The sequence below is a fragment of the Hesperophylax consimilis genome, chromosome 19 (genome assembly GCF_061612785.1).
Source record: "Hesperophylax consimilis isolate HC1 chromosome 19, BYU_Hcon_1.0, whole genome shotgun sequence".
Lineage (NCBI taxonomy): Eukaryota > Metazoa > Arthropoda > Insecta > Trichoptera > Limnephilidae > Hesperophylax > Hesperophylax consimilis.
This window is the reverse complement of record NC_142854.1, coordinates 16157266-16174017: the sequence shown is the minus strand read 5'-3', so window position 1 is coordinate 16174017 and position 16752 is coordinate 16157266. Positions and strand designations below refer to the sequence as shown.

General features: G+C 36.3%; 1 protein-coding gene across 4 annotated transcripts in view; it reads left to right on the top strand.

The window, feature by feature from the left end:
- Positions 1–2399: 2399 nt before the first annotated feature.
- Rop (Syntaxin-binding protein Rop) overlaps positions 2400–16752 on the top strand; it is a 35783-nt gene continuing 21430 nt past the window's right edge. For 2 of the 4 annotated variants that reach the window (XM_089643512.1, XM_089643509.1), the window contains exons 1-4: positions 2400–2646; positions 11521–11676; positions 12314–12469; positions 15021–15124. In XM_089643512.1, the coding sequence (XP_089499638.1) occupies positions 2619–2646; positions 11521–11676; positions 12314–12469; positions 15021–15124 (444 nt within the window). In that variant the 5' untranslated portion in view covers positions 2400–2618. Of the gene's footprint in view, positions 2647–11520; positions 11677–12313; positions 12470–13370; positions 13475–15020; positions 15125–16752 lie in introns of all 4 variants that reach the window. The other 2 variants (XM_089643511.1, XM_089643508.1) reach the window with 1 other exon arrangement.

The following is a 16752-nucleotide window of genomic DNA, read 5'->3' as shown; positions in this document are numbered from 1 at the left end:
GGAGAGTCCTTCACGTTAAAAGGGCGTCGAAATTATTTGTGTCACGTTTTGTCGTGACGGTGCATAAAAATGTTAAAAACAAACTGAAATGATGACGAAATAATATATCTTGGAAGACCTCGGTGGCATAATGGTCGAGACAATTGATATCAGTCGGATGGTTGATGATTTATTCGTTAATGTTTGTATTTTATCAAAACATAATCATCCATCAAGCATCCACGAATGAAGAATTCTCTAGAATAACTAGTACGGAATGCTTCGCTATTGCTAATGTCTTTCTTCGGCGCCTCCGATTCTTCCATCATTCACTACTGTATACCACAATGGTACTGTTAAAAAACTACATTACTTCAACTCCGTATCTCATTACGGTGCAGAGATATTGGGTTAAGTATTCCTCGGGCGTCCCCGAATTCTTCTACCATTTAAAAATCTCTAAACAATTTAGTTAGGTTAAGTATTTTGGCCGCCAAATCAAAATTAGAGTTTCGTGTGTCTAAAAGGACAGATTTATACAAGTTTCTCTTTAACTTAACGTTAATTATATGATTTTTCGGAATAACTTTATTGAGTAAAACCTCTAATTGTAAAAAACCATCCAAATTTTCTACTGAGATTCTCTTTTCAATATTCAATGTACCCACAATAGACAATATATATAAAAAATATTCAATTCTACAAATTTATAAAGAAATACAGTTAAATAAGTTACAATTCAATTCATCAGTAAGATATCAAAAAACTATCAAAATCCCAAAACTTAATACAAAGCACACACAAAATACCTATCTCTATCTAGGTATAACATATTTTAACATCCTTCCATTATATCTAAAAAATATTGAAGATATTCTGGAATTTAAAATAAAATTAAAAAATTACCTAAAACTACTATAAAAGTCCATATCTTACTCTTATTATTATTTCCTTCAAATCTTGAAACTGTATTATTGATAAATCTTGCCTATTTCTTACTTATCCCTTTGGTTTTGCAAATATATTATTTACTTACTTACATGATTCCATATATATAATTGAGCTAGGATTCACTCACTAAACACAAGAGCCTCGTCTCTTTATGGTGAGGAAAAGCTATTATTATTTACCTTTATAACACTGTATAGTTGTATATTTATTGTAAAAAACATACACATATTAAATAAAAAAAAAAATAAAAAAAAGTATTATATATATAAACCTTCCGGAAGAAATTCTCTAAAGGATAGTGAAAACCCTATCGAAATCCGTTGCCTACTTTAGAAGAACTAAGCGCACAAACAGACAGTCACGGAAATCGAATTTATTTTATACTATTTAGATAAGTTTAAAAAAATACAAATTATTCCGCATAACAAAATAAAAGTACGTAAGATCATACCTGACATATCCAACCAACCCTCAACCCTACAAGGAAATATCATCCTTGGAGTATCCATGGTAACGAACTTCACTTAAAGATAACAAATAAATTATTTTTAAATCACCATACACTACTTATGTTTTGATAACCTCACTAATTCATTCACTTCATTGAAAAAACAAACAATATTTTCGCATCTTAGACACTATTTTGCGTGTTTTATTATTGAAAAAATTCATAACATTATTTGTGGAACACTTTTACTTCACTGCATGACATTACGGGGAGAACAGAATATAATATAACATAATGCTTACGACACGAATCATTCAAAGAAGGAATGTCTCTAATCAAATAGACCCATTTAAAAACGATTTCCACTACAGATTTATCATCTATTTGTGTGACACCATTGAATCTTTCGTCCATTCATTCATTTAATACAAATAAATAATTATTTTCGAATAGCACAAGAGTCGGACACATTAATAAAACACTGAACACAATTGAAAGATTAATAGCTACACTTTTAATAGACTCCAATTGGATTTACTATCGACAAATATTTCGTGAGCGCGTGAATTTGCACGAAGTTCCGGCGACAAATTTTATACAAACACCCATCACACGCCCGATTCGGCGTCGAACTAAATCTCAAATAATCTGACAGTAGTTCTCCTTCTCCGATTATATTGCATTCAAATGCGCGCGCATATTCTTTGTGTGCTAGTGGTTTGACTCTAGCGGAGAAAATAGTAAGTAAATTCAAATACTATGGATTCGAGAGCTCTACTGCAATATTGAAATTTGAATATGTAGAGCGATAGCGCGGCGTAAATGAGAACTACAACGGTAATTGAAGTAATCGTCCGAGTCGTGGAACAATTTATATGAGTGTATTTTATCTAGTTCTTTTTTCCTACGATAGATGATGCTAATATAAAAGTATTACTCGCATGGATGCGAATTTGAGGCAATTTCACGTATCATCTCTAGTATTTGACTCGGTTGATAAATCAGATTGTGTTATGGATTTATATCATATTTGACGCGAATCGTCTCGATTCTCGGTCTGTGAAGAGTAGTTCCAAGTAGTTCTATCGCGATTACAAAATAAGGAAGTCGTGCATGTGAATCTGTATCGATATTTTTAAGATCGTGTTCAAATAATAATTATTGTTAAGTGTATTTCTTTATAACAAAATCTGAATACCGCCATCTGTTGAATTCTATAAAATATTTATTAAAAACAAAAATGGCGCTCAAGGCACTTGTGGGTCTGAGTAAGTAGTGAAATTTTCATTGAATTAAGCACATAAATGCACTTTAATCATACAAAATGTCACAATATTCGATAACTCCAACACGCATCTTTAAGTGGGTATCATTATATTTCGCCATTTCATCCTGTGAGCATTGAAAATATGATTTATATTTTTGACATTTCGCAATATTTCAATTCCACCTCTTTTTCGCCCACATACTAATTGCATAGGTAAACACTGTTTTGAGTCATAATAGGAACGGTGTGTCATTCGACGATAATCTATAATTCTCAATTTATACACCTTCGTCGACATTATGCCTTTATTCACCTACATAAATACTCATTTCGCAAATCCGTATCGGATTTGACGTTTCATCCTAATGTCTGTATTCTGTGTAACAATGAGAAATTTTTACATAAAGTCTAGCAAATTAATACATTGGAACGCTCTTAGCATAATTTTAAACGTACCTCCCATCATATTTATTGTTTTTCATTATCATTTTCGACTTTAAATGCGTAATACAATATATGGTACCATGGTATTGATTTTTGAGGTAGGCCCCATTATTATGAAGTGTGAGTGAGAGGGGAAGGAATGACGTCACTGGAGACCAATCGATAGGCCAGTGTGCCATTTGCGTACGAAAATAACCATAAATGAATAAGAATAAAAAAGAATATGCACTAAACAACCATTCATTCAGTACCTACCCTATTTTACATACCCTTTTAATTATTTTTCTGGTACCTACGCATCACTTTGCTCTTATTAAATAATATTTTTTATTGTATGTTGACATGTTGCATTATGTTGTCCTAGGCAGGTTTGATCTTTGTCAAATGTCAAAGTTTATCATTAGGGTGACATTTAAAGTTCAATTTATGGTAATTTTTGGATAGGGCCTGACACGCTTATTACGAATATTTTTTAGGAAAAAACTTTATATTCGCCTTAATTACTATAAAAGAAAACTTTTTGCATTTCGGGCGGCGGAAAATTATGAATTTAAATTTTCAATTGCGTTAACCAAAATTCACTTCGCGAATCGATGCGGCGGCAATCAGCTGCCATTAGGTACGTCACTGTTATGTTGGTATCCCTGATACATTGCGTAGATACGACTATGGCTAACTTCGTGGAAGACAAATGGATTTGTATCACAAACCATGTTACACAAACCTAGCGTAGCCGGTAAACTAGTTGAAAACTGGGATGTTTTTCTTGCCTTGACGCGAGCAGGCGTTATTAAGGGGCACTTTCCTTTGTATCACAAACCATGTTACACAAACCTAGGTATCCCACGAAGATAGCAACGGTCGTATTTAGCTCTTGTTAATGCATCAGTGATACTAACATAACAGTGCGTTCCTAATGTCGCCACATCGATTCGCGAAGTGAATTTTGGTTTTACGCAATTGAAAATCAAAATGCATAATTTTCCGCCGCCCGAAATGCAAAAAGTTTTCTTTTATAGTAATTAAGGCGAATATAAAGTTTTTTTCTAAAAATTATTCGTAATAAGCGTGTCAGGCCCTATCCAAAATTTACCCAATTTATTACCGGATAGTTACACAGGTTTGGGTAGAGAAATTTATTTTAGAGGGGGGTCAAGGGTTATTTAAGAAAGAGGAAAAGGAGGTAGAGAGAGAGAAAGAGAATGACAACATTGAAGGAGATGCGAAAGATAAAGGTTGGGAAGAACCAAAAAAAAAAAAACATAGTCTTTTAAAACACTTGTTTTATTTTATTGTGTGAAGTTCAGGCACAAATGGGTAGAGAAATTTATTTTAGAGGGGGGTCAAGGGTTATTTAAGAAAGAGGAAAAGGAAGTAGAGAGAGAGAGAGAAAGAGAATGACAACATTGAAGGAGATGCGAAAGATAAAGATTAATAAATCACTTCCTACAGCCGCTACCTTACAACGTTGCTGAATCTGGTGGCGATGTAGTTCCTCCGTCTTTACACTGTACAGACAGCGGCGTTATTGTGAAAAGTCACGCGAAAATATTTCCCGCCGAATGTGTACTCTGATAGTTCTGCCAAGCGAAGCGTTACTAGACTTTTGCCGGGATAAATAAAATTTACTTGCACATACCGGGATTCGAACCGTGTTTGTATTCAATGATTCATCACGGAGTTTGTTACAACTGGTATGTTAGGTTAGTTCTTATTCTTCACCTTTGTTAACTAAAAACTAAACTGTTTTCATTATTTCATTGTAACTACACTTTCGTCGAATGGACTACGCAATAAAACACTAGAAATTAATCAAAAATATTTAATTAAGATAGGAACTTGTTACATGGCACAAAAGTAAGGTTTATAATGAACAAATTAATATCAAAATATCAGTCTACACAGTGACCACACATGTCAACATTATGTGGACCACAAATAGCCCCTCTACATCTGGTGCAACGGTGTTTGGTCACCCTCCGGGCCTTGGATGGACACAGGTAGCTAATTTTACGCACGTTTGACGTAGATGGAACCGGAGCTTCTATTGTAGTAGATTCGCCAATATTAACAATAAATATAAGAATATATGAATGTACGTACCTTAAAAATAAAAATTGTAGTTATAACGACGCGATGGTCATAGGGCACGTCCTAGTATGCGTGTGGCCGCAATCGCGTCACGTGCTGCACTGTTTACTCAAATTAGGAAGGTAATGAAAGAGTCAAGGTCGGGGAGCGGGGGGGAAGTAGGTGATTTCGAATTTCGCCGAATAGCGCGTCGTCGCCTCTCGATCTAGGGTTAAATGTTGTGTTTTTTCGTGTAACCGAAAAAAAAAGTGTGTCATGGAAAAATATTTGTCAAATAAATCAGAAAATTATTACATCGGAATGTGAAGCTTACAACAATTTTGTTTGATTTCTGATAAAGTTCAAATGGCCCGCCCATTTTTTTTTCAAGATTACAAATAATTATAAGAAATAAGGTTTTTTTTATTCTTATTCAATCGCAAAATAAACAAAGACACTTTGGAAAACTGTTAATACATAACTCATTGGGTTATTTATTGATACTAGGTTCTTGCTCACTTATTTGAGAATAATCCAGATGTAAGAACTCAGTTAATAATAATAATATTATTACGTCGGAATGTGAAGTTTACAACAATTTTGTTTGATTTCTGATAAAGTTCAAATGGCCCGCCCATTTTTTTTTCAAGATTACAAATAATGATAAGAAATAAGGTTTTTTTTTATTCTTATTCAATCGCAAAATGCAAAATAAACAAAGACACTTTGGAAAACTGTTAATACATAACTCATTGGGTTATTTATTGATACTAGGTTCTTGCTCACTTATTTGAGAATAATCCAAATGTAAGAACTCAGTTAACACACTAAAATAGGGTCACGTTCGAGAAAATGTATTTTGCTTTAAACATTTGAAAATCTTTAAATAGTATAAAACATAGTCACTATCTGTTATCTGTGTCTGTCTGTTTGTGCGCTTAGTTCTTCTAAACTACGGAAAGGATTTTGATAAGGTTTTCACTATCATTTAGAGAATTTCTTCCGGAAGGTTTATATATATAACACATGCAGATTATATTTATAGAAAGACGAGAATAGTTGATGTTTTGTAATCAAGGCGTAAAAAAAATATTTTCGGAACTTACATTGCTAACGCTGGCTAAACTTTATGTGATACATCAAAATAATGTACTACGGAATTGTATGACTTAAAAAGGTCTATAGAAAAGTCCGTGCTGGTATATCTCTTAAGGACGACTCACAGCTGCGCTGGGTACACGTCAGCTGGTAATATATTTGAATGATTTTTTTTTTTACATGGTAGTCACAACACCGCAACTATAAAAGTACTGTCTGAAATTAAATCCTAATTTATTATACAACTCCATACACTGAAATTAAAGTCAGTTTTGGGCCATTGACTGATGTTTTATGTGTTCAAAATGTAAGTATTTTATTACAATACAGCCTCCGTGGTCGGGGGGTAAGGCTCTCGACTAGCAACCTGATGGTCGCTGGTTCAAATCCCGGCTTGCGCAATTAATTTTTTTTTGATTAAATTGTATTATTTCATTTATTAATTTAAAATAATATTTAGTATACTAGTGAAAGATACTCTCAGTATCACCCTGGTGTGAGACCACCATTCAGAATGGAAATGTTGCTTGAAATGGCTTTAGCCATGTTTAGTGACCAGATCTGATTAGCCAGGTACTCCCCCACCTTCCTCTTTCCATCTCCTTCCCATCACACTACCTTCAGCCTCACAATATACCCCAATTGGGAATGCCATAGTCTCACTGGCTCCAAACGGATGGGAGCAGTTTGGACTCTTGTGCGATGTTCACATAAATTTTAAAGAAATTATATTCTATTTAAATAGATTCGATATTCTTCCACACACGATACAAGAGACAAGAACATAACAAAATAGTAGACTTGCATCACATTGTTTATACATATACATATTTATAGTTGGGACCTGCACAAGAAGTTTGGTATACAATATTCATATAGAATTATCGGACAGCACTGCCTTTACAGCCCTTCAAGTAGGACCGGCATTAAATGTAGAACTATCCTTCCCACCGGAAGGAATATAAAATTACAAAATTGTATAAAAACTCACTCCAATGACAAATAATAAGAATAGAACCAAGAAATACAAAGAGAGACACATTAGTGATATATACTACAATTAGATCAACATATTTTTGAGCAATAGCAGTATTTTTTTTTTTTTAATCTGTAAAAATTATCAAAGAAAATGTCTACTTCAGCACACTCTTATTTTATTATATAGTTGTCATTTTTTGTCAAGAGTTTAAGCGATATTATTTTTAAATGTATTCAGATGTAATATTGCTAAGACATAATGTAGTATCAAGATGGCCTTGAATTATTTTATGTAAACATATTAGATCAGTCAATTGCCTTCTAATTTTACCTCCCCAGGCTAATTTGTTTGCTTTTGGGAACAGCTCATCTTTGTGTCGTTGTGTCGTGATGAGAAATATGATCTTAATGGTGTTCGAAAAAGAAAATGCCACGCTTTATATTCAAATCTAAAAGTTAACCACAGAAGAATTAAAATGGACTCCTCTATGAAACCAAAGGTTCCGACTGCAATTTGAGAAAAAAATTATGAAAATTTGTGAATGGAATACACTTTGAAGTGCGCGGGATATTATTGCCAATACATTATCTCTCTATCCCTATATGGCACTGTCCCTGTCACGCTACACTGAGGCGACGAGATGCGCAGAACGCTTTCTACGCATCCCGCCCCACGCTGCTGACACGGGATGATTTAAGGGTTTCAGCCTCTCCCTTACACGACACAATTCTCCTGTCTGCTCGCCTTGACTAGTACCCTCCCTCAGCTGGCTACCCGTGCTCCGCCCGGCCCTCTGAAGACAACTATCTACTACCATCGCTAAGAAACCGACTTGAAGACTACTAGACTCGCTAAATACGCGCTCCTCTTCTTGGCTACCTAGAGCCTATACAGCGCTTGAGAGACAGTAATATGCCCAAAGCAAACCTGGATTAGTTCTGGACAGTTTTGCCGCTACTCGATTCTACTACTTTATCGATTCCAAGTATTATCCCGCAAGGATCCTATATAAATCCATGCTTAGTCAATAAGTGTTATTTCAAAGTGTATTGATATTGTGTAAATTGTATACTGTGACTATTGTGCTATATGTGATCTGTGTAACCTGAACAATAAATTGTGCTTTAAGCCACCAAAAGTTTTATAATTTTCAAATTCTATTCTTAGAAACAAACATATTATTTTTTATATAATTAAATTTTGAATGCAAACATAAAGCGTAACAAATAATTAGTCGCCTGAAATATCAATACAAATTGAAAATATCTCCCGAGTAAAAATAAATGCCGCCAACGGGAATTGAACCCGTGCCTTCTGATGTCCGGTCAGGTGCTCTGTAACCACTAAGCTATGTCGGCTTATTTCCAACCCGCCAAATGATTCAATATGTACTAGTACCTCAATCAACAATTACTGCTTATTATATTTTTTCCACCTGTAGAGGACATCAGAAGGCAAGGGGTCACTTCCCGTCGGCGGCATTTATTTTTAATCGGGAGATATTTTCAATTTGTATTGATATTTCAGGCGACTAATTATTCCTTATAATTATTTGTTATCCTTTATGCTATGCATAACACCTTGTCTTATAAACATTAGTTTATCATTAAAAAAATAACATGAAGCGTGATGAATTCTCTTTCTAACACCTTTAGATCATAATTAAAAAATGGTTATTATGCTGATACAATAGGGGTAAAATTGCTTAATACAACGGTGCAATTTGTCTACTAATTAAACGAGACAATGAAACAAAGGTTACAGTTTCAGCGTTAAGCAGTTGTTGGAGACTTCAAGATTTAATTAAAACCAGTTTATTATAACTTGATGCAACAATTACATTTACGTATCAATTGCAAAACAACGCTAGTTGCTGCTGCAATGTGTGCAAATTTAATTATATACAGGGTTTTCCAGTAAGAGGTGTTATTTTGAATAGCCCGCTATTTCGGTAGATGTTACTTTTGAAGCTGTCATTTTTTGGCATTTGACAAGTAGAAACTACGCCATTAATAAAAATGGTACGATACACGCTTCAACAACGCATTCAAATTCACTCGAGTGAATCAAATGCAAATCATCTTGAGTGATGAGGCCCATTTCCACCTCGGTGGCTTCGTCAACAAGCAAAATTGTCGCATCTGGGGCTCGGAAAACCCAAGAGTTATTGTTGAAAAGCCTCCATATCCTCAACGTGTGACTGTTTGGTGCGGTTTATGTTCCGGCGAAGTCATTGGACCTTACTTTTTTGAAAATGAGGCTGGAGCAACAGTTACGGTGAATGGATTACGCTATGGAGAGATGATTAATGATTTTTTATGGCCGGAATTGGATGGTATTGATCTGTACAACGTTTACTTTCAACAAGACGCCGCTACGTGCCACACAAGCAACGAAACCATTGATCTTTTACGATTGAATATCAAAATAACACCTCTTATTGGAAAACCCTGTATTATTATGCATGATTTGTTTGCTCAGATGTGTCTGGTTTTTTATAGTATATTTTTTTATATTTTACAATTAAAGACTTGACATTCCTGGGTTACAAATGAACTAACAATCTTCCTAATATTATCGTTATAAGTAGAAAATGTTGCTCGTGCAATGATGGAGGACGTACCTAACAGATGAAATGAATCCACAGCTCCTAGATGAGAACCCGACCTATTCGTCCATTCAACGTCCTTCTAACCACTAATTAAAAGTCTGGTTTTGTCCTGTTTTTTTTTATACCTACATACATACGCACCGTTAGTTATTGTTGATGAATGAATTGGATTTTAAACTGGTTTTGAAACTAATTATTCATATTACATATGCTTAAATATTTTAAAGCACAATGCAAATAATGTGTTTTTTTTTCTTCTAAATGTTTGAAATTAGCGCCATCTATGAACGCAAAGTTTATGAATAATTTTAAGTTTACCCTTGATCGGCCGTATCTCATTCTATATGGCAACACGGATGAGTCCATTTTTAATACCTTCTTTTGTTAAGGTGGTTCGAACCTGCAGATATTTCCCATCTTAATTTTTTTTTTTTTTTTACATTTCCCCACACAGGAGGCCCTAGCGAAAAAAATTTCGTCACTTTTGGGGATTATGTGAGGAGGGTCTGTTTAGGGAAAGAAAGAAGAGGAAGTTTTGGGAAGGATAAAGGTATGAAGGGTGGGTAGGAATCTGGGGTCAATGTGTCCAGGAGTGACGGACGTATGAGTCCATCCTTCCCACTGCGTTGCAAGGAGATGGTTCGAGAGAGAGTCCGGCTGGAGGGGTCCAAAGGTCTCCCTCAACCAGTCTTTCCCAATTCGACCCACTTCGTAGGCGGGCAAACGCATTCGCTGCCAAGACCTAGACAAACCTCACCCCACGAACCCGGGCACTCCTGCTAAATCACCAAACATAGCTAACCACTTGGGTGACTTATGGCAGGGGTTTTGGTTATCCAATAAATGGTTCCTAGGGCGGCGGTACCCATACCCGCCTCCCAAATTGATATTCTGACAGTTGCCAGTAAAGTAATCAAAATAAATAGTTCATTTTATCATTGATAACCCTTGACTCTGTGCAAAAACGGGCGGTCCGTTTGATAGATTCCCCAATCTTAACAAACGGACTGCAATCTTTAGAGCACAGGCGTCAGGTAGGTATGCTGTCCTTGTTCTATCGGTATTACAATGGAAGATGCTCTGAGGAACTAGCGTCATTGATCCCTTCGAAACCGGTGCGTAGTCGGGATACACGCCAAACGCGCGCCCAACATTTGTACACAGTTGACACTTGTCACATGAGAACGGGTCGCTTCTACGATTCGTTCTTAAGTTCAACAGCTCGGCTGTGGAACGAACTGCCGGCCTCTGTGTTTCCTCCCTCCTACAACATGGGACTCTTCAAGACCCATGTTCACTCCTTACTCTCCACAAAAAGATCCTCCACACAGCATCCCCAAAGATGACATAGGCCCTGAGGGAAATTATTTTCTTCAGGGCCTCCTGTGTGGAGTTAATATAAAAAAAATAAAAAATTTGTTCTATTTTGTCATTTTACTAGCCTTCAAAAATGTATTGTTTTTTTTCATTGGTCAAAGTTATTATTCATTTTAGTCAATACGCAAAGGTTAACAATCAATGATGTTTTTATTTATCGTGATGGTTCCAGGCATTGGGTATTTTACCAAATATGATAGAAATGCTTAGCGGGCAAGTGACTGCTTGCACACCGATACAGTCAAAACTCCTGGTATTCTATGTCAGTTCTGAGCCATTATCTCCCCTTTTTGCAGAGATCATGAACGAGGTGATCAAGTACAAGCCCAAGGGCAAGGCAGCCCCGGCCGTGGGCAACGTGGAGTGGCGCATCCTCGTGGTGGACCAGCTCTCCATGCGGATGGTGTCCGCCTGCTGCAAGATGCACGACATCTCGGCTGAGGGGATCACATGTGAGTATATCCACCTACATTGTCATCGTCATCACGGCGCTACATCCCAGGATGGGATTTGGCCTCCTTCACAAATGTTCTGAATGATTTCTCGATATGTATATAATAATGCCTTCTGCATAACAAAACACTTACCCCTTACTTACATAAGGTCGAAACTGAAACAACTTTACTTATAACTAGGGTGTTTATATGATTAAATCGGCCTTAATCCAGATTTAAGGCCGGCTTTATCATACCAACGTTGTACTGGCATATAAGAATCTAGACAGTTTGTCGTTATTTATTTTAAAAACTCTTATAAACAGGAACGAGTGTATAGTGTGTCTCAAAATATATCTGTTCCTAGACACCTAACTGCTAGCCCACCTACACAAAACAACTTAGCGTCTTTCTAACCCCACAGGCACCATGTCTACTTGGATAAACGATATACGAATAAGCAAACAAGGTGAAGACATGTTACCCGTCCAAGTGGAGAGTTGTGAATGCTTTTGTTTTTGTACAACATGAGTCTGGGATGTTTTCCGCTAGTGAATCGTATGTTGTTAAGTATTTTTGTCTGTGGCCAGAAGTGGCTTTTCGTGATGAATATTGATTTATAATGAATAAATGGTTTATATTTTGTATTTTCCAGTGGTGGAGGACATCCACAAGAAGCGCGAGCCCCTCTACACCATGGAGGCGGTTTACTTGATCACTCCTTGCGAGAAATCGGTGCATGCTCTCATCAATGACTTCAGCGCGGGAAGCCGGGTCATGTACAAGGCTGCTCACGTGTTCTTCACAGAAGGTAATCAATCATTTTGTATAGAAAATTATATATTTTTTCTTTAATTCTGCTGATCGGTTGAATATGACGGAATTTTAGTCTTCTGTTAGTGCGTTCGGTGAATTTCTTTCTTATTTCCATGGGATCTGATAGGTGCCCATTGGCTAGAGGTCAGCAGACTTCCAAATTGTCAAGGAAACATGAAAACTGTATCAATCTATATGAAAAATGTATCAGAGAGCCATATAATCCCCGGGGGACAACAACGACGACATTTCAATTATCATTATCAGCTCTAAAAGAACCGAGTCAGTGTTCGTTGGGCGGCTCCATTTCATGGCGGCTGTCGGACATTTACCATAGGTATTATTTAATTAATACCATTCCTCGAAATATTAATATGAAAACATATGAAACGGTTTAAAGCCAATGAATCCGCCTAGATTTCACAGTTTATGCCATATTTTTAGGTTATATAACTTTGGCACATTTTGGCAAGCGATCGCTCAAAGTGTTTTGGCAAACTTGGCATGATACGATAAGTACCCACGCTTGTTCGTATTCAATGGTTTTACACTCATTCGAACATGTTTCAACGTGTGTACCGTCTCGCTCAATGCTTTATGTTCGATGCAACAAACATTCAAGGACCGTAATTCTTGCTCAATGTTCGACAGAAATTTACAATTTGACTGAGCATCTTGGTGGTATATCTATGTTGTCTTGTGTCGAGCGTGTGGACGCAACGACAAGCATAATTAAAAATCAACATGTTCGATCGAGCCAAACTGTCGAGCATGAAAATATGTGTGTACATAGCTCAATAATACAATTGGAATGCCATATCAATTCGACATACATTTTATGAACAAATTTTCGTATTATCTTATGTACGTCTGTTTGTTTTAATACTGTTTTTCAGCTTGTCCTGATCCACTATTCGATGAACTGTGCAAGTCTTCCTGCTCCAAATACATCAAGACGCTCAAGGAAATCAACATAGCATTCATTCCTTACGAGAAACATGTTTGTTTTATTCATTTTATTTAATCACTCATTTCAGGTGGCTTGGTTTGGGAATGAAACGACTAACTACATAATGTATTACTAATATTATTAAATTACTTTATTGGTTATGGAGATATATTATTAATAAAAACGTATGCTAGGTTAAGGTGGTTAATAAGCAAAATTTTCTTTCATTTTCCACAGTTAATTATTATGGTTTCGACTTGTGATCATGGTTTTTGTTCAGAAACGTACAGTTTTGCCTTGAAATCATGATTTTAGCTTATACTCACAGTTTAATAAATAATGATTTTCGCTCATATTCATGGTTTTGACCACTATTCATGGTTTTGCCCTGAAATCGTGAATTTGGACATTCATGGTTTTGCCTTGAAATCATGATTTTGACCATTATTCATGGTTTTGCCCTGAAATCGTGAATTTGGCCATTATTCATGGTTTTGCCTTGAAATCATAATTTTGACCACTATTCATGGTTTTGTCCCGAAATCGTGAATTTGGCCATTATTCATGGTTTTGCCTTGAAATCATGATTTTGGCCACTATTCATGGTTTTGCCTTGAAATAATGATTTTGGCCACTATTCATGGTTTTGCCTTGAAATAATGATTTTGGCCACTATTCATGGTATTGCCTTGAAATCATGATTTTGTACATTATTCCACGGTTTTGGTTTGAAATAATGAATTTGGCTATTATTCATGGTTTTGCCTTGAAATCATGATTTTGGCCCATTATTCATGGTTTTGCCTTGAAATCATGATTTTGGCCCATTATTCATGGTTTTGCCTTGAAATCATGATTTTGGCTATTATTCATGGTTTTGCTTTGAACTCATAGTTTTACCATAAAATCGTGATTTTAGTGCATCATGGCTTTACCTGTTTCCATATTTTTCCTTGAAATTATGGTTTTAGGGTCTAGTCTTGCCCGTCAATATTGCCATGTCCCGTCAAGATTGCCGTAATGATCTCCTGCAAGAACTCAACTCCACCATCTTGCATAAACTTAGAAGCAAAATCGCGAAATTATGTATATGTAATACTAATGGTGTTCGAAATTACGACAGTCTTGATGCGGGTTGGTGGCGAAGGTAATAGATTTTGTCCGTCGATATTGTCGTATATCGGTAGCCGAACAAACTCACCCGCAAGACAAGGCAATACTCAATAGTTTTGCCTGAAAATACGGTAATCTGAACAGTAACACCTTGCCGGCAAGAAATTGCTGTAAAAACGTTCTCGTTTACCAGAGTCTGAAGTTGAAATCACGTTCCTTTGTTATTATTGTCATTTCGAAATTGGCAGTTTTCAATTCATACCTAACAGCATGATTTTAACCTAACCTGTAACAATCTAACAAGTACTATCTAGCCCAAAGATAACAGAGACAAGAGAGATGGGCCATGAACCAATATTAGCGTAAAACCTGATCTGATAGTCGGTGCAGTTTTGCACGCTTCTATGCCATATCTCCCTTGTTTATATTATCTAAGATATGGCATAACCTAACCTAAGTTTCGTCTGTCTTGTCTATCCCCCAGTCTGCCCCGAGGAACTGTTCAACGAATTGTGCAAGTCTTGCGCCGCACGCAAGATTAAAACGCTGAAGGAAATCAACATAGCCTTTCTGCCTTACGAGTGCCAGGTCCAAAGTTACTAATTTACTCAGTTTTACGTACATTTCTTAGCTTGGAGTGTTTCAAAATCCATCATATTTGATGACCACGGAATCGACAATCAGTGCCAATTTTTTTTTCAAACTTTTTAATGTTCCCCATTAAAAACTGATTCTCGGCCCACTTCAGCTTTTGATCAAATCCCTGACAAAAGCTGAATTTCAGACCGTTTCAGTTTTTTCCCCCGAAAAAAGCAAAGTTTCGTCCCATTTCAACTTTTGGTCAAATCTCCATTAAAAGCTGATTCTCGGTCCATTCCAGCTTTTGGTCAAATCTTCGCTAAATGATGATACTCATCCCAATTCGGCTTTTGGTTAAATCTCCGCTAAAAGCTGATCCTCTGCCCATTTCAGCTTTTGGTCAAATCCTCGTTAAGAGATGATTCTTGGACCATTTCAGCCATTAATCAAATTACGATCATCTGCTTGTTCGCTGATCACATCTTGATAAACGGCCGAGTATTGGCGTTTAACGGGGATCGTTAAAATGTAAAAATAATCAAAAATTGAGCTGATGATCGATGGTCATCAAATTAGATAGATTTTGAAATAATCCAAGCTTAATATGGCTGTAGTTAAATTGTGCACTTTTTAGATACAGTAGAACCTCGTTAATTCGAAATCCACCGGACATCAAAAATCAAATTTCGAATTAACGAATTCCCACGTAATTCGAAATTTTATGAAGAAAAAAAAAAAAAACGCCGAAAATCGATTTTCTCGGCCGCCTCTTCAAATCCAGGTGGAATTTTAGTTGTAAATTCGTATTAATACCAATTATTTCTTTATTTTCGCGGCCGATTACCGTAGCGGCGGGCCCTTTAAATTCAGATATTCGCAATAAATTCGTAGAAATGCTATATATTTACGCGAAAATCGAGATTTCGCTGCCGATTTCGGTCGCGGCCTACCCTTTAAATTGAGATATTCGTAAAAATACGATATATTTCCGCGTAAATCTAGATTTCGCGGTAATTTTCCGTCGCGGCCGGCCCTTTATTTCAAATATCCGCATTTAAATTGGTAAAAATACGACATATTTCCGCGTAAAACGAGAATTCGCGGCCATATTCCGTCGCGGCCGGCTCTTTAAATTCTGATATTCGAAATAAATTCGCAATAATACGATATATTTCCGTGTACATCGAAAATGCGCGGCCGATTTCTGTCGCGGCCGACACTTTAAATTCAGATATTTGATGTCAATTCGTAAAAATATGATATATTTCCGCGTAAATCCAATTTTATTGGCAGTTTTTCGTCGCGGCCGGCCTTTCAAGTTCAGATATTTGAAGTAAATTCGTAAAAATATGTCATATTTCGGCGTGAATCGAATTTTTTCGGCCGATTTCCGTCGCGCCGTATTTTTTAACTCGGATATTCGAAGTAAAGATAGTAAAAATACGATATATTTCCGCGTAAATTGAAATTTCGCGTCCGATTTCCGTCGCGGCGGGTCCTTTAAAATTCAGATATTCGAAATAAATTCGTAAAAATACGATATATTTACGCGTAAATCGAGATTTCGCGGCCGATTTCCGTCGCAGCGGGCTATTTAAATTCAAATATTCGAAATAAATTCGTAAATATACGATACA